General features: G+C 36.6%; 1 protein-coding gene across 5 annotated transcripts in view; it reads right to left on the bottom strand.

The window, feature by feature from the left end:
• AGO3 (argonaute RISC catalytic component 3) overlaps window positions 1-23,675 on the bottom strand; it is a 129,578-nt gene that overhangs the window by 20,334 nt on the left and 85,569 nt on the right. For all 5 annotated transcript variants that reach the window (XM_044237792.1, XM_044237793.1, XM_044237796.1 and 2 more), the window contains 8 exons: window positions 23,174-23,308; window positions 19,030-19,117; window positions 18,755-18,902; window positions 18,223-18,342; window positions 15,058-15,180; window positions 14,541-14,674; window positions 11,133-11,317; window positions 164-323 (listed from right to left, as the gene is read on the bottom strand). In XM_044237792.1, the coding sequence (XP_044093727.1) occupies window positions 164-323; window positions 11,133-11,317; window positions 14,541-14,674; window positions 15,058-15,180; window positions 18,223-18,342; window positions 18,755-18,902; window positions 19,030-19,117; window positions 23,174-23,308 (1,093 nt within the window). The remainder of the gene's footprint in view (window positions 1-163; window positions 324-11,132; window positions 11,318-14,540; window positions 14,675-15,057; window positions 15,181-18,222; window positions 18,343-18,754; window positions 18,903-19,029; window positions 19,118-23,173; window positions 23,309-23,675) is intronic.

Here is a 23,675-nt window from a genome sequence, read left to right as displayed (position 1 = left end):
GAATCTCTTAATCTTGCCTGAAATTCTTTTCTAAAATGTTTACTTATCTTCCATAGCAAGAATCAACAAGATTGTCCCTTTCTTATACTGATCTTAGATATAGCAATATATAAAAAAATTAAGAAAATAATTAAAATTTAGTTAAGTGATTAGCTTATCTTACCTTTGATGAGGTACAAGAATATTATTGATCCCTCCGAGTTTAACATTTATCTTTAGGCACAGGTTTGAGAGAGTTTGAGGGGATGTTTTTATTACATTCTTGACTTGGACACACTGTGTGGCCATACCCAAAAGTGTATCTCCTACACGTTTCACTTCCGCTATGGAACAAATGCAAATACCTCTAATTAGAAAAAAGGTCAAACTTTATTGAAAATTAAGGTACTATACTTCCCCCTTGAAATACACTACTGTATTAGAGGACACCAGAAACTATAAAAACACCCTAACAATGCTGTTAAAATTCAAAGTATACTGCCTTGAAGATTAGCTTACACATTTAGTGACAGTTTTCCCAGTTGCTTTATTCTTTAGAAAAGAAAGTATATTTCTGTCATCATAAAAACAGTATAACCATAATAACTGAAAAACCAGAAAGAAAAATATACATAATCCCGTTAGTATTTTATTGCACTTTCTTCCAGTAATTTTCTCATTTATAATATTTTAATACAATTATACTCAGAGTATACTTAGAATTTTCAATCTTATTTTCCAACTTTCAATTTGAAAATAGAGCCTTTACAGTGTACAGAATAAAAGGTTCCTGTAACTTCCTCCCCGCTTAGCCATTGTAACTACCATAGAGTTCAGTGTACATACTTTTCTTATAAAACATATGGAAAACATTTAAAAACCAAACTTGCATTCTATTTTGCAAACTGTCATTTTCACTCATACAGTATATTCTGAATCTTAATATATAAGTTGCTCTTATTTGTAACAATAGCAGTTAGTCTGTTTTTATTTTTATTTTTTATTTTTTTAAAGATTTTATTTATTTATTTGACAGAGAGAGATCACAAGTAGGCAGAGAGGCAGGCAGAGGGAGAGGGGGAAGCAGGCTCCCCACTGAGCAGGGAGCACCATGCAGGGGCTCAATCCCAGGACCCTGAGACCATGACCTGAGCCGAAGGCAGAGGCTTAACCCATTGTGCTACCCAGGCACCCCGTTAGTCTGTTTTTAAATGCCATTTTATCTAACCAGTCATACACTGATATATTTTTAGCCTGTTCCAGGTTTTCATTTTTTTTTTTTTTTAAAGATTTTATTTATTTATTTGACAGAGACAGATCACAAGTAGGCAGAGAGGTAGGCAGAGAGAGAGAGAGGAGGAAGCAGGCTCCCTGCTGAGCAGAGAGCCCGATGAGGGACTTGATCCCAGGACCCTGAGATCATGACCTGAGCCGAAGGCAGCGGCTCAACCCACTGAGCCACCCAGGCGCCCTTCATTTTTTTTTTTTTAAAGATTTTATTTATTTATTTGACAGAAAGAGAGTGAGCGAGAGAGGGGAACACAAGCAGGGGGAGCAGGAGAGGGAGAAGCAGGCTTCTCATTGAGTAGGAAGCCTGTTGCAGGGTCTGATTCAATATTTTATTCATTTATTTGAGGGAGAGACAGCGAGAGATAACATAAGCAAGGAGGTCAGAGGGAGAAGCAGACTCCCTGTGGAGCTGGGAGCCCAATGCGGGACTCTAGGATCATGACCTGAGCTGAAGGCAGGCGCTTAACCAACTCAGTCACTGAGGTACCCTATATTTAACATTTTTATAGATACTGACAAATTGCCCTCCAAAAAGGTTCATTATTTCATTCAACAAATATTTAACGTGCATCTAATATATGTTAGTACTGTGTGAGACTCTAAATATACAGTATCTCTGAAGAAGAGAAACAAATGACTAACAGGCACATGAAAAGATGCTCCACATCACTAATTAAAAAGAAATGCAAATCAAAACCACAATGAGATACCACTTCGCACCCATTAGGATGGTTATTATAAAAAAAGAAAAAAAACAGAAAAGAAAACAACAAGTGTTGCCAGGATGTGAAAACATTGGAGCCCTTGTACATTAATGGTAGGAATGCAAAATGGTGCAGCTGCTGTAAAAAAAGTAGAAACAGTTAACTTGAGTAGCACCATTAATTACCTGAATCTAAAAGACATTTATAAAATACTTCATTCAATGACAGCAAGAACAGACATTCTTCTCAAACTTACATGGAATATTCAGCAAGACAGACCATATTCTGATCCAAAAACATACCTTAACAAATTTAAAAGAACAGAAATCATACAAAGTATGGTCTCAGACCATAGTGGAATTAAAATAGAAATCAGTAATGGACAGCTAGGAAATACAAATGTATTTGTTGGAAATTCCCAATATAGTGTGTGTGTGTGTATTTTTAAAGATTTTATTTATTTATTTATTTGAGAAAGAGAGAGCACAAAGGGAGAGGGAGAGAGAGAAGCAAACTCTCTGCTGAGCATGGAACCTGATGTGTGGCTCGATCCCAGGACCCTGAGATCATGACTTGAGCCGAAGGCAGACACTTAACCGACTGAACCACGCAGGTGCCCTCAATATATTTGTATATTAACATAATTCTGTGTAACACATGGATCAAAGAAGTCTTGGGAAATTTAAAAATATTTTGAATTAAATGGAAATGGAACACAATCTAACAAAGGTTTGTGGGATGTAGGGTGCCTGGTTAACTTGGTAGAGCACATGACTCCTGATGTCAGGGTTGTGAGCTTGAGCCCCATGTTGGGTGTAGAGCTTACTTAATTAAGAAGACAATTTTTTTTTGTGGTGGGATGCAGTGAAAACAGTGCTTAGAAAGAAATTTATGGTATGGAATTCAATATATTAGAAAAAGATCTAAAATCAATAATCTATGTTTTTACCTTATGAAAAAATAGGGAAAGAAAAAGACCTGCAACAAGCAAAAGGAAAGAAATACTAATAATCAGAGCAGAAGTCAATGAAACTGAAAAACAGGCAGACAAAGAAAAAAAGAGAAGACAGGAATTACTAATATTAGAAAAGAAAAAGGGGCGCCTGGGTGGCTCAGTAGGTTAAGCCTCTGCCTTTGGCTCAGGTCATGATCCCAGGGTCCTGGGATCGAGGCCCGAATCGGGCTCTCTGCTCCATGGGGAGCCTGCTTCCTCCTCTCTCTCTGCCTGCCTCTCTGCCTACTTGTGATCTCTGTCAAATAAATAAATAAAATCTTAAAAAAAAGAAAAAGAAAAAGAAAAAAAGGTTATCACTATTGGTCCCATGATCATTGAAAGGACAATAAAAGAATATTATGAATGATAGGCCCACAAATTTGATAACTTACACGAAGTGGAACAATTCCTTGAATGATACTACCAGAACTCACAAAGAAGAAAGAGAAAATCTGAATGGGCCTGTTTCTTTTAAAGAAATTGAATCAGGGGCGCCTGAGTGGCTTGGTTGGTTAGGTGGCTGACTCCTGATCTCAGTCAGCATCATGAGTCTAAGCCCCACTTTTTATTGAATTATTCAATCAATAATTATTTAATCACTAATTAAGAACCTTCCAAAAAGACAGTACCAGGCCCAGATGGTTTCACTGATGAATTCTCTCAAGCATTTAAATAGGAAATGATACCAAATTCTCTACAGTTATCTTCTAGAAAACAGAAGCAGAGGGAATATTTTCTAACTTATTTTGAGGCCAACGTTACCCTAATATCAGAACAAGGTATAGACATCACAAGAAAGGAAAACTACAGGTTGATATTGTTCATGAACGTATATGTAAAAATCTTCAACATATTAGCAAACTGAATCCAATGATGTATAGTAATTATACACCATGACCAAGTGGGATTTAGCATGTGAAAATCAATTAATGCAACTGATCACATTAAGCAACTAAGAAAGAAAAATCATGATCATATCAGTAGATACAGAGAAGGCATTTAACAAACTTCTTCATGCTGCTCATGATAAAAACTCTCAACAAGGGGCATCTGGGTGGCTCAGTGAGTTGAGCCTCTGCCTTCAGCTCTGGTCATGATCTCAGGGGCCTGGGAACCAGCTGGCATCTGGCTCTCTGCTCAGCGGGGAACCTGCTTCCCTGCTCTCCTCCCCCTCTCTCTGCCTGCTTCTTTGCCTACTTGTGATCTCTGTCAAATAAATAAATAAAATCTTAAAACAAAAACAAAAACAAAAACTCTCAGCAAACTAGGATTAGAGGGGATCTTCCCCAACTTGGTTAAAAAAAAAATACAGAAAACCTGTATTTAACATTATTATTATTTTTTTAAAAAAAGATTTTATTTTATTTATTTGACAGACAGAGATCACAAGTAGGCAGAGAGGCAGGCAGAGAGAGGGGGAAGCAGGCTCCCCGCTGAGCAGAGAGCCCAACGCGGGGCTCGATCCCAGGACCCCAAGATCATGACCTGAGCCAAAGGCAGCGGCTCAACCCACTGAGGTACACATGTCCCCCCCAGTAGTTAACATTATTCATACTCCTGAGAAACTAGATTCTTTCCCCTTAAAATAAGAAAGAATGCAAGGAGGTCTCCTTTCACCACTCCTATTCAACACCATACTGTTAACTCCTAGCTAACAAAAGGAAAAGGATATAAAAATATAAAAGTATACAGACTGGGAATGAAGAAACAAAATTGTTTGTTGACAGAGTACATGACTGTCTAGGCAGAAAAATCCAAAAGAATTTTTAAAAAGCCTGGAACTACAAAGTGCATGATACATGGAACTAGTAGGGCTGCATGATACATGGCAAAAATACACAAAAGTCAACCGCTCTCCTAAATACCAAAAATAAACAACAGGAATTTAAAACGAAAACCACAGCACCATTTATATTAGTACCAAAAGGAAAAAAAAGATATACTTAACAAAATGTGTACAGGATCTATACAAAACTAGAGAACTTTGATAAAGAAATAAAAGAAGCTCTAAAAAGAGAGGAAATCCATCTTCAAGCACAGGAATACTTAACATTTTTAGGATGTCAATTCTTTCCAGCCTGACTGATAGATTCAATGTAATCCCACTAAAAATCTCAGCAAGTTACTTTGCAGATATTGCAAACTAATTCCAAAGTTTATATAGAGAGGCAAAAGACCTAGAATAGCTAACACAATAGTGAAGAACAAAGTCAGAGAACTGACACTACCTGACGTCAAGACTTACTAAAAAGCCACATTAATCAAGACAGGGTAGTATTAGCAAATTGACAGACATACAGACCAATCAAAACAAATAAAGATACCAGAAACAGACTCACACAAATGCAGTTAATTAATGTTTGACAAAGTAGCAAGGGCAATTTAATGGAGAAAGACAGCCTTTGATATGGTACTGAGAAAGCATCCACATGCAAAACAATGAATCTAGACACAGACCTTTTATCTTTCACAAAAATTAACTCAAAATGGGTTATAAACATATGTAAAAACAAAACTATAAAACCACTAGAAAGTAATACAGAAGAAAACTCAGGTGACCTTGGGGTGCCAATGAGTTTCTAATTATAACCCCCAAAACACCAACTGCGACAGAAAAAATGTGTTGGACTTTATCAATATTAAAGATGTTTGGTCTTTATTAATATCAGAAACTGTTAAGAGAATGAAGACAGGTCACAAACTGAGAGAACATATATGCAAAATACATACATGATAACCTAAAACCAAAATACACAAAGAACTCTTTTTTTTTTTTTTAAAGATTTTATTTATTTATTTATTTGAGAGAGAGAGACAGTGAGAGAGAGCATGAGCGAGGAGAAGGTCAGAGAGCGAAGCAGACTCCCCATGGAGCTGGGAGCCTGATGTGGGACTCGATCCCGGGACTCCAGGATCACGCCCTGAGCCGAAGGCAGTCGTCCAACCAACTGAGCCACCCAGGCGTCCCCACAAAGAACTCTTAAAACTGAAAAATAAGAACACTTCTACAACATAAAAGTGGGCAAAAGGCTGGAAAAGGCGCTTCACTAAAGAAATATAGATGGCGGGGCGCCTGGGTGGCTCAGTGGGTTGAGCTGCTGCCTTCGGCTCAGGTCATGATCTCAGGGTCCTGGGATCGAGTCCCGCATCGGGCTCTCTGCTCAGCAGCGAGCCTGTTTCCTACTTGTGATCTCTCTCTGTCAAATAAATAAATAAAATCTTAAAAAAAAAAAAAAAAAGAAAGAAAGAAATATAGATGGCTGGGGCGCCTGGGTGGCTCAGTGGGTTAAAGCCTCTGCCTTCGGTTCAGGGCATGTCCCAGGGTCCTGGGATCGAGCCCCAAGTTGGGCTCTCTGCTCCGCGGGGAGCCTGCTTCCTCCTTTCTCTGCCTGCCTCTCTGCTTACTTGTGATTTCTCTCTCTCTGTCAAATAAATAAAATCTTAAAAGAAAAAAAAAGAAATATACATGGCAAATAAGCTTATGAAAAGATGTTCAACATTTTGTGTCATTAAGGAATTGCAAATTAAAGCAACAATGAGATACACCATACACTTATAAGAATGGCTGAAATCCAAAAAACTGATAGTATCAAACACTGCTGAGGATGCAGTACAACAGGAACACTCAAACACTGCTGTGGGAATACAAAATGGTACAGCTGTTTTTTAAAAAGTTTAATTATTTAAGTAATCAATCTCTACACACCATGTGGGGCTTGAACTCACAACCTGGAGATCAAGAGTCCCATGGTCTTCCAACTGAGCCAGCCAGGTGTGCTGGTACAGCCATTTTGGAAGACAATTTGGCAGTATTGCCATTTGATAAAGCATTTGTGCTCCTACTGATTTACTAAAGTCAGTTGGAAACTTATGCCTACCCAAAACCCTACACATGAATGTTTACAGCAGCAGTATTCATATTTGGCAAAAACTGGAAGCAAGGTAAAAATAGATGAATGGATAACAAACTGTGGTACATCCATACAATGGAATATTATTCAGCAGTAAAAAGAAATTACGTAACAAGCCACGAAAAGACATGGAGGAACTTTAAAGGCATATTGCTAAGTGAAAGAAGGCAATTAGGAAAGGGTAGATACTGCATGAGTCCCAACTACACAAAGTTTTAGAAAAGGATAAACTGTAAAGACATAAAAAGGCCAGTGGTTACCAGGGTTTTGAGGAGAGGGAAGGAGGGATGAAAAGGTGGAATACAAGGGATTTTTAGAGCAGTACAACTATTCTTTATGATACTGTTGTAAGGGCCTATTCAGCCAAAGTGGCCCCAGCCCAGCTGAACTGCCATTTTGTTGTAAAACTTAAATTGACTCCCCCCTCCCCCAGGGGAACTTACTTAAAAGCAAGTCCGGGAAACCAATCCCAGGTAACAAAGTCTAGATACAAGGGTGGGTCAGGCCAGGTGGAGGTATTCAATCAGTGGGGGCACATACTGTCTCCTAGCTACTAAGGAGTGTGATCCCCGCCCTTTGGGCACCACTTTTCACCAAGGTGATAGGCTAGTGCAAATGTCTACAATGGGGTGAACTGTAGTTCAATTGGCCACCCATATGTGACCTAGCATGACTGTGCAGCTTTCTCTGTGTATTGCAATCTCATTGGCCACCTGTGTGTGGCCAGGCCCAACCACATGGCCTTTGCTCTATAAAAGTTGTCTGGAAAGCAGGGTGGGGTCGCCCTCTCTGTAAGGGGCGGCCCCCACTGGTCTGTTTGACAGTCGGTTTGAATCTTGATGCTTGGCACAAAATAAAGCTTTGCTTGACCTTTGCTTTGTATCAGTCTCGCTCCTTTGACCATGGACCCATTATTGGGGGACCCAACACTGTATATACAATGTTATATATTTATCAAAACCCACAGACATGTACAACACAAAGAGTGAACCTTAATACCTACTGTGGATAACATATTAATATTAATTTATCAGTACTGGTTCATTAAACATACCAAACAAGATGTTAAAAATACAGTAAGCTGTGTGTAGGGCAAGGGGTAAGCATGTAGGAACTCTCTATGTGATCAGCTTAATTTTTCTGTAAATCTAAAACTTATTTTTAATTTTTATTTTTTTAAGATTTTATTTATTTGACACAGAGAGAGAGCACAAGCAGGGGGAGTAGCAGGCAGAAGGAGAGGGAAATGCAGGCTCCCTGCTAAGCACAGAGCCTCAGGCAGGGCTCCATCCTAGAACCCTGGGATTATGACCTGAGCTGAAGGAAGACACTTAACTGACTGAACCACCTAGGTGGCCCTGAACATCTTTTTATAAGATAACTGACCATTTGTTTTTCTGTTTTATGTCCTTTGTCTATTTTTTCAGTGAGTTGTTTGTCCTTTCCTTACTGATTTACAAATTCTTTGACTTTAAAACCTTCTATATTTTATCACAGCTTAAAAAATATCTTTGGAATTTCATAACTACCATTTATAATCACTGCACACTATTTCATCAATATACTGTAACTTACTCATTGTTTAAAACCAGTTCTTCTTTTTTTAAATTAAGATATAATGTATTATTTGTATCAGGGGTACAGGTGTGCGATTCATCAGTCTTACACAATTCACAGCACTCACCATAGCACATACCCTCCCCAATGTCCATCACCCAGACATGCCATCCCTTCCACCCCACTCTACTCCAGTAACCCTCAGTTTGTTTCCTGAGATTAAGAGTCTCTCTGGTTTTGTCCTGTTTCGTTAAAACCAGATCTTAACAATTTTTTAATATCACAGATACAATTATGAAAATTTGTACATACAGATTTTTCACTATTATGAATTCTTTCCAGTGAACACATTTCTGTAATTAAAAATACTGAATCACAGGTTAAAACCACATTTTTATACTTTTGATAGAAAGGATATTATCAATTTATTCTGCTGGGGTTGGGGCGCCTGGGTGGCTCAGTGGGTTAAGCCGCTGCCTTCAGCTCAGGTCATGATCTCAGGGTCCTGGGATCGAGTCCCGCATCGGGCTCTCTGCTCAGCAGGGAGCCTGCTTCCTCCTCTCTCTCTGCCTGCCTCTTTGCCTACTTGTAATCTCTCTCTGTCAAATAAATAAATAAAATCTTAAAAAAAAAAAAAAAAAAGATTTATTCTGATGGGGCACTTGGGTGGCTGAGTCAGTTAAGCACCTGACTTCTAATTTTGGCTTGGGTCATGATCTCACATGAGATTGAGACCCCATGTTGGGCTCCACAATCAGCATGGAGTCTGCTTGAAATTTCCTCTCCTCCTTCCTCCCACCTGGCTTGTGCACATACACTCTCTCTCAAATAAATAAAACCTTTAAAAAAAATTTATATTGGGGTGCCTGGGTGGCTCAGCCGATTAAGTGTCTGCCTCGACTCAGGTCATGATCCCAGGGTCCTGGGATCGAGCCCCGCATCGGGCTCCTTACTCAGTGGGGAGCCTGCTTTTCCCTCTCCCTCTGCTTGCTGCTCCCCCTGCTTGTGCTCTCTGTCAAATGCATAAAATATATATATAAAAAAAAGAACAAGGCCATCAGTGATATATTAAAATTCTAGATTCACTGCATCCTCACAAGCGCTAAATATTATAATATTTAAACACATATGCTAATTTCATAACATAAAATTTCACTTTTATTTACTTGTAGTTTTCTTTACCTATTAGTGAAAACCAACACTTTTTTTTTTTTTTAAGATTTTATTTGTTTATTTGACAGACAGAGATCACAAGTAGGCAGAGAGGCAGACAGAGAGAGAGGAGGAAGCAGGCTCCCCATGGAGCAGAGAGCCCGATGTGGGGCTTGATCCCAGGACCTGGGATCATGACCTAAGCCAAAGGCAGAGGCTTTAACCCACTGAGCCACCCAGGTGCCCCGCACCAACACTTTCTATATATTTACTGGTATTGTTTTCCTTGAGAAATTTTGGTTTATACTCTTTGCTCATTAATCTAAAAGGACATAAGGATTTTTTTCTTCGATCACAACAACGGAACAATACAGATATTTTAATAATAAGCCCTTTGTTGTCTGCATTTGTGGCAAATGTTTTTTAGATTCTACCGGTTTCCATTTATTTATTTAATTTGGTTTCCTTTAAATTTAGTTATGTATCTGTGACCTACAGAAAACTCAATTTTTATGCAGTAAATCTAGCAATTTTTTGGGTGAACTATTCTATCATTTCTAAATCTAGACAATTACACTCTGTTAGTAGTTTGAAAATTATACTTCCTTTGTATTTTTCTACAATTCAATGATTTATGTTTAACTTATTAATCTCACTAAATTTTAATTTGTTAACAAAAACAATAGCTATCATTTACTGAGCACTTATTATGTAACAGTTACTATTCTATACTCTGCTTACAGATGTAAATTTATTTCATCTTTATACCTATCTTGTATAGGTTAGTTATTTTTAGAATACCAATTTCAAAGATGAGAAAACTAAAGCCTATTATGGTTAAGTAATTCAGCTAGATTCCTACAGGTAGTTATCTGGCAGAGCCTGGGTCTTAAGCAGAACTGTCTGACTCCAGAGCCTGAGCGGGTGAGGGGGAGAGGGAGAAGGAAAGAGAGAATCTCAAGCAGACTACCTGCTGAGAGCAGAGCCCAACATATGGCTCAATCCCATGACTCTGAGATATCAAGAGCTGGATGCTTAATTGACTAAGCCACCCAGGTGCCCCTGGAGTCTGTGCTTTAACCACTACATTATATTGATATGCAAGTTATCTTAATGCCATTCTTTAAAAAAAGATTTGATTTATTTATCTGAGAGAGAGAGAGAGAGCGAGAGACAGCATGAGCAAGGGGAGGAGCAGAGGGCCCGATGTGGGGCTCAATCCCAGGACCCTGAGATCAAGACCCGAGCCAAAGGCAGCGGCTTAACTGACTAAGCCACCCAGGTGCCCCTCTTAGTGCCACTTTAAAGAAATAATTCTTTAACCATTGTTTTGTGATGCCCCTTTACTAAAATTCTTTTCATAGGTCTCTTCTTGGACTAGTTCGCTTTACTGATTTGTCTTTTTAAAGTAACCCTACAAGGTTTTAAATACAGCAGCAATTAAAATATGTTTTAATGTTTCAAAATTTTAGGATATGTTTTAGCAAAATTTTAAAAGGAACACCAACTACTTGAGGAAAAAATGCAATCTTAAGATATCCTTACCATACACGGGCGTCTTCCCGGGCAGGATGACGATAATGAGCTGTAGCCCAGAGTAGGTATTCTTGAGATGCCGGAACATGGGCTCCACGCTGTCTGCCCCCTGCGCATATTTGCAGAAGCAAGGCTGGCCCTGGATGGGCATCCCTGCATCTTTAGAAATCTTACGCAGCTGGTCGGTGAAACCCCTAGGAGAAGAAATCACTAAAACTAAATCCTTTGTCTAGTAATCCACACCTACAAAGTGGAATGGAAAGTCTGAGAAGTGAATAGAGAATGAAGCAACGATTTGTGTGCTCTGCATATGAAGAGGTCACCAAGGCTTACTGATATTAAAGGAGCGGCTGGTCAAAGGAGCGGCTGGTCAGTAATCAATTGTGCAAACTAGGAACACTGCTATATAATAATGTGGCATTGCGTAGTTTACAAAGGGCACTAGTGATAGAGTATGCTGGTTAAGACTTCAGTTCTAGAGTCAGGATGACAGGTTTCAATTCTGGTTCTGTAACCTGGTAGCTGTGAAATAGTAAGACAAATTTTTCAGCTCCTCTCATCTGAAAGATGATTACTTCTATTATAGGGCTGGTGTCAATAATAAATAACATAATACATGAACTTAGCAACACCGCCCAAGACATGGTAAGAGCTTCATAAATTTAATCTACTGTTGTACATTTTCTAATTTGATCATGATGACATTCATAAGAAGGTGGTAGGTGAAGTATTATTCCCATTTAGTAGATCAGGACATAGTTTCAAGGACATTAAGTATCTCACCAATGTCAAAAGGTTAGATAAATGGTAGAGTCAGAAGTATGATCTAGTCCAAAATTTGTTTCCACAATACTATGTATCTGAAACTAGGATAGCAGCAAAGATTGTATTCCCAGAAAAAATTAAGAATAATTAAAAAAAAAAAAGTGAAACCACATTTAAAAACAAATGAGGCAGGTAGTACTTCAATGTACTTTTAGCCACACTAAAAACAACAAAAGACTAATAATTCCATATTTAAACAAAATTCTGCATTTAGCCTAAGATAAGTAATGATGTCATGATTTAACAATCACTTCACTTGTTTTTAAAACAAGAGTAAGGTCTTAAGTCAAGGATCTGAGTTATCTTTGAGCAAAAACACTCATTCCCTCAGAGATGAAGCTTGTAGGAATTCCTTTCTTTTCCTTTTCCTTATTAATGTTTAATTCAAAAGGCATGAAGTTGGGTATTTTCAGTCAGCCTGAACAAGAACCATAAGCCAAAAGATTATGAGAGTTCTAGCAAATCATAAATAACAAATGTAAAACGAAAAGAATAACTCTGCACTTGAGAAACAATTGAGAAACTTTGGCCTCTGGAGATCGAATAAGATGATCACAGCATTGTAGCAAACTGTCTTTATGACAGTTTACTTGAAAGCAGGGGATGAAAACTTTGGAAAAAAAATGTGTATTAGGGACGCCTGGGTGGCTCAGTTGGTTAAGCGGCTGCCTTCGGCTCAGGTCAAGATCCCAGCGTCCTGGGATCGAGTCCTGCATAGGGCTCCTTGCTCAGTGGGAAGCCTGCTTCTCCCTCTGCCTCTGTCTGCCACTCTCTCTGACAAATAAACAAATAAAATCTTTAATAAAAAAAAATGTGTATTAAGTGAACCTTAAGATATACATTTAGAAATTTGGAGCTAATAAAAAAAGTAAACAGAATCAAATAAAAAAAGCTTATTATTTCTCATACAAAGAAGGTAAGGCAAACTCTGAACTGGCCTTGTTGGTAAACTGGCCTCTATATCTTTGAAGAACTATTCATTAGGGGTATATTTTTAGGATCTTATTAGTAGAGATTTAAATTAGACAATAATAATTTTCTTAAGAAAATTAGATTTTAGAGGAGAGATAAATTTACAGATAAACAGAACAACTGTATTTCACAGAGAAAGTGACAAGAGCAAAGAGAGAAAATACTGATGAACTAGTGTGTTTAGAGTTAAGACGGATTATTTCTAGCATCACAATCACAGAAGATCGGGTATTATTTAGAGAAGCAGGGATAGGAAGGAGGCACTTTCAGTAAAGAGCAGCATGATCAAAAAGAGAAAAAAATAAAAAAATAAAAACAGTGCCAGGGAGATATAGGGAATACAGTGCTTCAGTTTCTTTGTCCAGAATATGGGAAAATAGAGAAGGGGCTTAAGAGGCAGGTGAAAGATTTTCAATGTCCTACTAATTTTTATTGTTATTCTTTGTTAAGAAAATCCTGAAAGTTTTAGGGGGGCTGTAGTCACAAGTGGAGGTGGTACTCTTTCATGACAGCATTGCTCCTCAAATAAGAATGACAGCAGAAGCCTTCGAGACTGCCAAGGTCTCAAAGACCTGAGGGTCCCAAGGAGGGAAGACACAGAAGAAGAAAAGCCAAAGTGATAAAAAGAAACCAGAAGGGCAAGAATGGAGAGAATGTTAAGAAATAGTCAACTGTATTTAATGCTGCACAAATTTTGAGAAAAATAATGGCTGAGGAAAGACCATTAGAATTTATAATCGATTGGAGATCTTCTAGAAACTAGTTTCAGAAGAGCACTAGGATTTCATTTTTTTAAAGATTTTTATTTATTTATTTGACAGAGAGAGAGATCACAAAGAGGCAGAGAGGCAGGCAGAGAGAGGGGGAAAACAAGCTCCCCGCCTAGCAGACAGCCTGACGGGGGGCCTGATCCTAGGACCCTGAGACACTGAGCCGGGCAGAAGGCAGAGGCCTAACCCACTAAGCCACCCAGGTGCCCCAGCACTAGGATTTCTAAGACGGTGAGAAAATAGAAGGCTGGAAGAATTTATTTCAATTAGGTAAATTGAAAATTGATGAATTTTTGTTTTAATTTGAACAGAAGATTATTGAGCACTTATATGCTGAGGAAAAGAATCTGGGGAACAGGGAAAGTGGTGGAGATGGAGGCCAAATTTTCAGAAGTATATAAGTGAAAACGAAGAGTCACTCTTTTAAGGACCTCGATTGAGAAATAAGGACCTTCTTTAATCCTCACTCAAGAGATAGGTATTGTTATCTCTAAAAAGGTGAAAACTGAAGCATAATGAAATTATATAAAATTATTCATGGTAATAAAGCTACGAATTGGTAAGGCTGGGAATTAAACCTAACCTATTTGCCATCAAAAGCCAATGATGCTCCTGTACCACATAAACTAGACTGTTAGGATGCCTAGGAGAATGCATCAATGATTTTACCGACTAACAAATTCAGAATTCTCCATCAAACTATTGAGAAGAAACATTTTCAAAGTTTCAGTGATTAAATATATTCCCTATTGAGACAACACTGGTTAGAACATTAGCTGAGTTGTTTAAAATCGAAACATAAAACTGAAACACAAAAAGTTCCCCAAACCAAACTAATGACACGCCTTACTTCAGTATTTCTTCTCTGCACTGCCTCTGTGTGGCAAAACAAGCTATAGCCCACATTTTTATCTCAACTCCTGTGTGAAACTGCTTCCCCCGCATGTCCCACACTCCATGGCTTGGTGTTGCTACTGTCCGATTCTACAGAAAAAGGAGAAAGAAAAATAAGGCAAAAAAGAAGAAAACACTTAATATACAATTTACTTCATTGAACTGATAAAGCATTTCAAATTGCTGAATTGATAAATATCTGATAATCATGTAACATGCTGCTCAGTATTAGTTATACTTTTTAATCATATAAACCAAAAACTATAAACTTAAGCAAAGATACCTTGAAACAAAAAAGTACTGTTGGAGCAAAAACAAAACAAAACAAAACAAAACAAAAAAAAAAACAACAAAAAAAAACCCCACAACAAAAAAACACACCACTTTCCGAAACTCAGACTTAGCTAGGATGTTCTTCTCTCTGTAAATAGAAGCTGTATGTTTATATTTAAAAAATTATCAAGAGGTTTTACCCGTCCTCCATACTGCAGCATAGGTGCTGGAAGTACACGTCCGGTTACATGGGCCATTTCATCCCGAACTTTAAATTGAAACTCCTGAACAAATGGATCTGTTTCATAATTTGCACTTCTTACCTAACAGAAAAAATCGTAGTTACTTTCAGAACTTCCCCCAAGTCCCCGCTTTGTTCATTAGAAGCCTCTGTTTTCTTTTCTTCACTATGTCCACAATGTTTTGGATCTAGTCAATGATGCCCTAAGTATAGGATGAGAAATCTTAATCTGGGATGACAGATCATGAATGGACCGCAGGAAATCTGTGAACCTCCTGGTAATTTACAGAAATTTAAATGTATTAGGCTGGGCGCCTGGGTGGCTCAGTGGGTTAAGCCGCTGCCTTCGGCTCAGGTCATGATCTCAGGGTCCTGGGATCGAGTCCCGCATCGGGCTCTCTGCTCAGCAGGGAGCCTGCTTCCCTCTCTCTCTCTCTGCCTGCCTCTCCGTCTACTTGTAATCTCTCTCTGTCAAATAAATAAATAAAATCTTTTAAAAAAAAATAATAAATGTATTAGGCTGAAAAATAAGAAATTTCAATTATTTGCAATCTATGAAGATGCCAATTTTATATGATTAAATCTAATGCGCTTTGGAGAGGGTGGCCTAGAGATCAAAAGAGCAAGAAATTCCTGACCTAAAAAATGTTAAGGACTTCTAATTAGAAGATCCAGACATATATTATTAAAATTTATTTTACATAGTTTGATAGCAGATATTGATGGTCTTAAAGGCTTTTTTCCCTAATTACTTGATTTATAACTTATATAAAATTACTTAAATATTTTCAGATAAAAAGTACCATATTATAAAATTATTCAATGCAATATACTTGAGACAGTTAAGAAAGCTAATATGATACAGATGATAATTTTTACATGATATATCCATAGTTGCAAAGATAAAAAAGATTTTTTTTTAATTTAAATTTTGTTAGTTAACATACAGTGCAATACTGATTGATAAAGAATTTTGGGATGCCTGGAGAGCTGACTCGCTCAAGCATCTGCCTTCAGCTCTGGTCATGATCCCAGTGTCCTAGGATCAAGTCCCACATCGGGCTCCTTGCTCTGCGGGGAGCCTGCTTCTCCCTCTGCCTGCCTCTCCCCCTGCCTGCCTCTCCCCTCTGCTTGTGGTCTCTTTCACGCTCTCTGACAAATAAGTAAAATCTTTAAAAAAAAAAAAATTTAATTCAGTATAGACTTGGACCTCAGAATATAATTCATGTTTATACCATGCTATAGTAACTGTGTTTTTCAAAACATATTTACTCAGTTTCAGAGTAAAAGTCAAATGAGGTTACTAAATGAAGGTGGTGTTCAAGTGTTTGAGGAACAAACCATTTAAAAAAACCCTATGTAATCTAAATATTTAAAAAGAATCTTCCCACAATAAGCAGAAGTGGTTGTTTAAGGTTAGGCACTAATGTTTCTTTAAATGCCATTCATTTCTGGTGTGTTTTAGTGTATCTTCATAGTAAGGTTACAAAGAGTAACAACTACTATAAAATAAAAACTTATTGTATGATGTGCTTGGTGTTAAGTTTTATAATTAATTTCTCCACAACAACCTTGTAACTATAAAAGGAGGTCTGTTATAATCTCTACAGAGGATAAGTCTAAAATTTAATCAAGTTAAATGACTGGCCTAAAAACCATCTAGCTAAGCAAGTGACACAGAATCTGAAACCGTGTATGTTCTGATTCTAGAGTTCCTACTCAATCACTGCACTAGTCTTCTGGATGCTGTAATTGCAATAATGTAACAGTAACAGTAAGTAAGTGAAGAAGATAGACTTTGGACCCAGAGCTGTTAAGATTCCAAAGCCTATGCTGTTAGCCATGGTACAATATTACCTCTTTGGAAAAAAAGTTAGAATAAATTGAGTTAGAACTAATTATTGAAATTTTAGAGATAGTGAGAGGTTTAGCCTCTTAAATGTTTTAAAATCCTGTCATAATAGATCATAAAAAAATCCATCATGAAAACCAACCCACATTCTCCTAATTAAATATCATATAATAATTTTTATTTACTCTTTATAAAACCATTTTGGAAAAAAGTCTCTTTTTCCCTGTAATTGGCTTACAAAATGAAAGGGCCAGTTCTATAATCCTTTTATAACAATCTTCACTATTACCCAAAGTAATATTCCTATTTCTAGACTTTTTTCTCTTCACTTGCATAATACAAAGGGTATTCAAAATGACTGGAGCAGTCTCATATTTCTTTATTCATCCTATACAGTCACCAGTCTGATGAAGGCGGCTAAACAATCGTACTGAGGGTTAAGACTCACCATTGCTAGTCATAATACACTGGCTTTTTTCCTTCTCCCTTTCTCTTTTAGGTGGGAGGTAGTGAAGTTCAGTTCACTAAATTGAAACATTGGTTCTGAGAGCAGCTGCTCTAGATTTAATTAAAGAGCTCTAGGTTAAATTACAAGAATCTAATCGTTCTCATAGAACACTTAAAGGTTTACCCCTAGAACACCACTAGATGACTTCCATGATCCCTTTTAAATCTGACAGTCTGTGAAATGGTTATGAGCTGATAAGGACATGGCTCTTTAGTTGTACCTCACCCCAACTTTTTTTTTTTTTTTTTTTTTTTTTTTTAAATTTATTTGAGAGAGAGAGAAAACAAATGGGGGAAGAAGCAGAGAGAGGAGAAACCAACTAGTCGCTGAGCAGGGAGCCTGACTCGGGGCTCCACCCCAGGACCCTCACCGTGCTCTGGTGTGTGGGTGCTCTGTGATGACCCAGAGCCCGGGGGGTGTCCGGGCAGAGCTCGTAAAATCCTTGTAATAAAAGCAACCTCAGAACATTAAAAAAAAAAAAAAAAAAAGCCATTCATTTCTGGTGTGTTTTAGTGTATCTTCATAGTAAGGTTACAAAGAGTAACAACTACTATAAATAAAAACTTATTGTTTTTTTAATTTAAATTTTGTTAGTTAACATACAGTGCAATACTGGTTGATAAAGAATTTTGGGATGCCTGGAGAGCTGACTCGCTCAAGCGAGGATCATGACCTGAGCCGGAGGCAGATGCTTAACACTGAGCAACCCAGGAGCCCCCACCCTAAAATGTTTTTAATTCCCATTTTTAGAGTCGAGTACTAACCAATCTGCTAATTTCCTCTTGTCTATCTGGTGCAGATCTTGCTGTTGCCTTGATCATTGTGGAAGTCTGATTGTCTGTTAACTTCTTGATACATCGTTGCCCTGCCACGATATTACAGACCTACAAACAGAAAAAAGTTTTGTACTGGATGTATTTATCTTTTTTAACGCTCACTGCCAATTACATGCAAAATTAAAATTTTAAAATCTATTAATAAACTTCTTTTTAATATTATGTTAAACAAAATAGTAAACAATACTGTTTTGCAGTATGATTATTAACAAGATGAAATGTACACTGGATAAAAAGGCTGAAAAGAAGTGTACCAAAATGTTAACAGTAGTTACTGTAGAGTGGTAGGATTGTGGATGAAATTTTCCATATTATCTCATTATTAAAATTTTAAAATAAAGTAAAATTTAGAAACAGTTCAATCTCCAAAATAAATGTGAGAGCATGAAGTTATATGCCATAAAAAACCCCAAAGAAAAAATGAACAAGGTGATATTAAAAAACAGCCTAAACACATTACTTCTAGTGGCAGGTAGGTATGTTTCTGTTCCTGCCCCACTTGCAGACAAGGAAGGTGTGGGTACTTCAGCTGAAGAGTATACTTTTCTCTGAAATACTGTGCTACTGTTCTCTCCACAGTTTGACCGTTTTCTAACTGTAAAGGAAAGCTGGAAAAAAAAAAAAGTACACATTAACAACTCTCATCTCATTATGGTGAGCAAAACTACCAAATCACTAACTAGACCAAGCTGCCTCACATCAATCTCTGCTCTAACAAACACCAGCTTTTCTTACGTTTGATGACTGGCAGGCCTTCTTGTTACATTACAAACACGGTATTTCCGTCTCATTGTTCCACAATGAGTCACTTCAACCTTCAGACCTGTTCCCAACAAGAAAAAATGAGGTTGAGTATACATGTTGAGTATTTCTAAAGCCTGTTCACTATTATACAAACTCAAATTCTAAACAGAAAATCTGTGATATAGGCAATATGATATTAATAAAGGATTTTATAAATAACATTGCTAGTAAAGATTACAATATTGATAGATCTAACTCCAAACATTCTCCCCTATCTTATCAAGCTCTACACATTAAAAAACAGAAGCATAAAATTTGCAAAGCCTAAAGAACAAGGGGCAAAGTTCCCCATTAATTAGAAAAAAAAAATCCCTGTTTATAATAAATTTAGGTATTTATGCTGGGAGAAGAAAGGAGGAATAAAGAGGAGTTGTAATAATTCTCAACATACTCTATAATTTTCAAAGTATGCCAGTCATCACATAGTGACTGAAGATTAGAACTTCATGGATCTCAAGAAGGAAGTCCTTCAAAGATTTTTAAAGTAGGAAGAAAAAAATTCCAGGCCCCTTTAACAGAAGGAGAGTGACAATTTATTTGAAGTGTAGGATAGTGACACAGCTGATATTGACTTATCAGAAATTAAATGCAACCAAAATAATTTAGAGCACCCCATCTTCTTATCACTGACCCCTTTGAGAATCTGATGAAAGCAATAAACTCTCAGAAAATTGCATAAACACAAAATTTAGCTTATGATTTTAGATGTTCCTGGATCCTTGCAGTTCATCTATGGGCCACAGGAGTTTGAAGATCCCAGGCCTTCTTTAGAAAGTGAAGCAATGGTTTTTTAAGCCACTGGTGAAATTCTCTGGGATTAATTTTCTTAAGCAGTGCTGTCCAATAGAACTTTCTGAGATGACGGGATGTTCTACGTCTGGCACATTAAATGTGGATAGTGTAACTAAGAAAGTGAACATTTATTTTAATTTAAGTAACTTAAATAGCTACATGCGGCTGGTGCTACCGTATTTGAGAGTGCCATCTTGGAGCTACCTAGAGAAGAGTTAACAAACTGTGGCCACCACTTATAGCAACTTTATTACTATAGCCTAGACTCCTAAGGCAGAAAATCTAGAAAGGTGTAGATGAAGGACAACTTTTAGTTTCCTGATAGTATTTATGGTATTACTTTTGTATTATTTCCCTGTTATATTTGTGATTCCTATTGTGCAGTGGTTCTCAACCACATGCAATTTTGCCCTCCAGGGAACCTCTGGTAATGTCTGAAGATAGTTTTAATTATTAGGAATGGGGTGTGTTACTGGCATCTAATGGATGCTAGATTTAGGGATTCTTGGATCCAGGGATGCTAAATATCCTACAATGCATCGGACAGGATGACCTCCACTCCAGACCACTACAAAGAATTATCCAGCCCAAAATATCAATACTGGCCAGGCTGAGAAATCCTGCAACAGTGTTATTTATTTTCCTATCTAATTATTAACTACAGTACCAAACACAAAGTTCACTCATAGTAATATTTTCTTCTAATGTATCAGCACAAATTAAGATGTTAAATGGAAATAGTGTCATTGTACCAATTGGTATGGATTTTTTTTGAGAAGTACTCCTAACTCAATCAGTGGTAAGTAGTTTTTATTGGTAATTACCTTTATAAAACTAAAATTTCAGATTAGAACATATACTATGCCTCTATATTATAAAGAAAACTAGAAAATATTATCTAAAGAAGGTCTTGTAAGAAGGAAATGTGAAGGAAGCAATATGAAGTAACAACATGAAGCAGCATGTAAAAAATATTATGTTCCGAAATACTATGTTTTAGAAAATTTTTTTCTGTTATCTACACCACTTAGCTATTTTCTACTAGTTTTCCCCTGAATTACAGAAGTTATTTTAAGATTCTAATAGCCTACTAAGAAAGGTTTTACCAAAAATAAATTGGTTCTTTTATAAACATATGGTACTTCTGCCATACACTTGTCCCAATATTTGTTTAACCATGATGAATAATTGTACAAAGGAACCACCCTGAAGTTACTGTTAAAGATTTAGATAAAAGTTCAACTAGAACCAAATAAATGTACTAAGGAAATCTATTCATTATAGCACACTTTGTATCACTATTTAACAGTTATCATCAAATTCCTTATGCTGGTTAAAAATTAAGCCCAAATATATAGCACAGAATACATAACTCTGACTCTCTTGAATTTCCATGGTAGGGTTATATGACGTATGTTAAAGAACTCTCTTTTAAAAAACAACAAAAACCCCCCAAAACGTCAACAAAGCATTTTGGACTTTGAATGGAGGGAAAAAAAAAATAATCAGTTGGCCAGTTAGATCCAACTCAGAATTTTCTACCCCAAATCTAGGGTCTTAGGTGCCTAAGGATTTGACCCAACCCAGGGGTTAGCAAAAACTTGAAATTTAAAAAAATGGACTAGATAATTCTCTGCCCAGTCCCTCCCAAAACCCTCCATCCAACCAAAAAAAATTTGGCTTTAATAAATCAAATATTTAACCTATAAACTTGGCTTTACCTTCACTATAACATCAACTTTATAATGCTTTCTAGTCATTTTTTCAGTCATTTCTTTGGGCCCCTGAGCAGTTGAAGTTAAGATCGAGTCCATGCTCTTCGGGCAGCAGTTGCATCCTTGTTCTGTACATCTTGTATTTTCTGTGATAGAGTGGTGATATGAGTTGATTGCATAGTTACCGCAAAATAATGTAAGTGACTTCATGATATCAGAGGTGGTAACTAAGCAGCAACTCCACTGGAAACCATGGCATTTTGATGATCACACATTAATGGTGGGTAATGCACTAACCTCTTGACAATGCTAACTGTGCAGTTAATACAGATTATGAAAGGACAATGGTATGGTTGCAATACACTATATATAACACTTTATTATTTTGGCATTTAAGTAACTTTAGATAAATGGATGCTCATTTTCAAAGCAGGAAGGATTTTCCTTTTAAATGTTTCACTAACAATGACTATCTCTCTCCTAGGTATTGAATGAATGATTATTGGAGCAAGCAGGATGCACTGAGCTATTCTAACTGATTCGGGGAACTGAAAGATGTTCAGTGAACAAACTTCAATGTTTCATTCAAACCAGAAGCTGAAAATTATCTGCAACAGTTAAAATCTTAAATAAAAAAATAACTATTTCTGACTATTTAAGATTTGACATTTTTATAAACAGAATTTATACTATTTATTCTAATTAGAGAATATCTAATTCTTCTTCATGCCTAAATAAAGAACTAAATACAGTGGAGTCACATCTTACTTGAGGAATAGGTCCTAAGCTCTGAACAAGACAAGAATTTTATACAATCAAAATTACTCTTGAAAAATTCCTTAAATTACTGATAAAGTACAGTATTTATGGGTTTGCATATGAAATGGTAAATGTATATTTAAATGTATATAGAAATGTACATTTAAAGATGAAAAAAACAATACAAATTTTAGAACACTATTAAAGTATTTTTCCTTTTCTCTCTAGAAGACTATGTAGAGATGAATTTATGTTAGTAAAATATACATAGGATGCAACACCACTGTACAGATCTTAGCTACTATTTAAAATAGGCAATGTCAATGAATAACTATATAATGTACACAAAACAACGAAGTTCCAACTCCAAAATAACACATGAAACAGGCTAGCCCTGTATCCATAAAGTTTCAAAGGAATAAAATATTCAATCGTTTCAGAAAAATAAGGAAGTCACTATTTTAGAATATGTTAAAACAATGACCCCAGCTCTGATATAACAATGTTTTTGGAGTAACCTTTAACAGTATTATAGAAACATTTTCCCATGAGATAGTCTTCTTACACCTTTGGTTACTAACAGAAAGTATTAATGAAAAATTAGCTGGTATCAATATTAATTTCATTACTTGGCACTTCTTTCATTCAAACACTAAGATGTAATGGCAATGAATTTAATGTAACATTTTATAATCTATATTTTCACAGATGATGTTACATGGATAGACTTTAAAAAATTTTTTTTCAATAAAAGTTTGTTACATTCATGCATTTTATTGTTAAGTTGTTCCAAATGCTAATTATTTCACCTTTTATCTCTTTGGTGAATTTTACCCGATGAGAATCAGTCAGAGGTCTTGGCTGCTCATCAATATTATGAATGTCAAGAACTTCACACATGAACTGAATTACAGGTTGTGCTTTGTAGAAGGCAGTGGCAGAAACTAAAAAGAAAAACAAGAAATAGTATGAGTTAATGTTTCCATAAGAAAATTCAGAAAATTGCATTCAGTTTCCATGATAATTAACTAATTATAGAATTATAATTATTCTTTATGCATACTTACATATATAAAAAAGCACTACTGAATTGAGCAGTTTCAATTTAATGGCTGTCTGACTGGAAGACACAAGAAAAGCCAAGTCCTACAGTTTTTATAATCTAGCTTTCTTCATGGGTAAGTGAATAATGCCATTCTCTGCTACATATACCCAGAGAAGTATGAGACAAGGCCTTGTAAGGGGACAAACGCCAGAGCCCTTAAGATGAAAAAGTTAGATATTGTTTCTTAAAGCTTTCTATGCCACCCT

Source organism: Neovison vison, chromosome 2, assembly GCF_020171115.1.
Source record: "Neovison vison isolate M4711 chromosome 2, ASM_NN_V1, whole genome shotgun sequence".
Lineage (NCBI taxonomy): Eukaryota > Metazoa > Chordata > Mammalia > Carnivora > Mustelidae > Neogale > Neogale vison.
The sequence above is the reverse complement of the archived record's forward strand: the minus strand, read 5'-3'. Positions and strand labels throughout refer to the sequence as shown.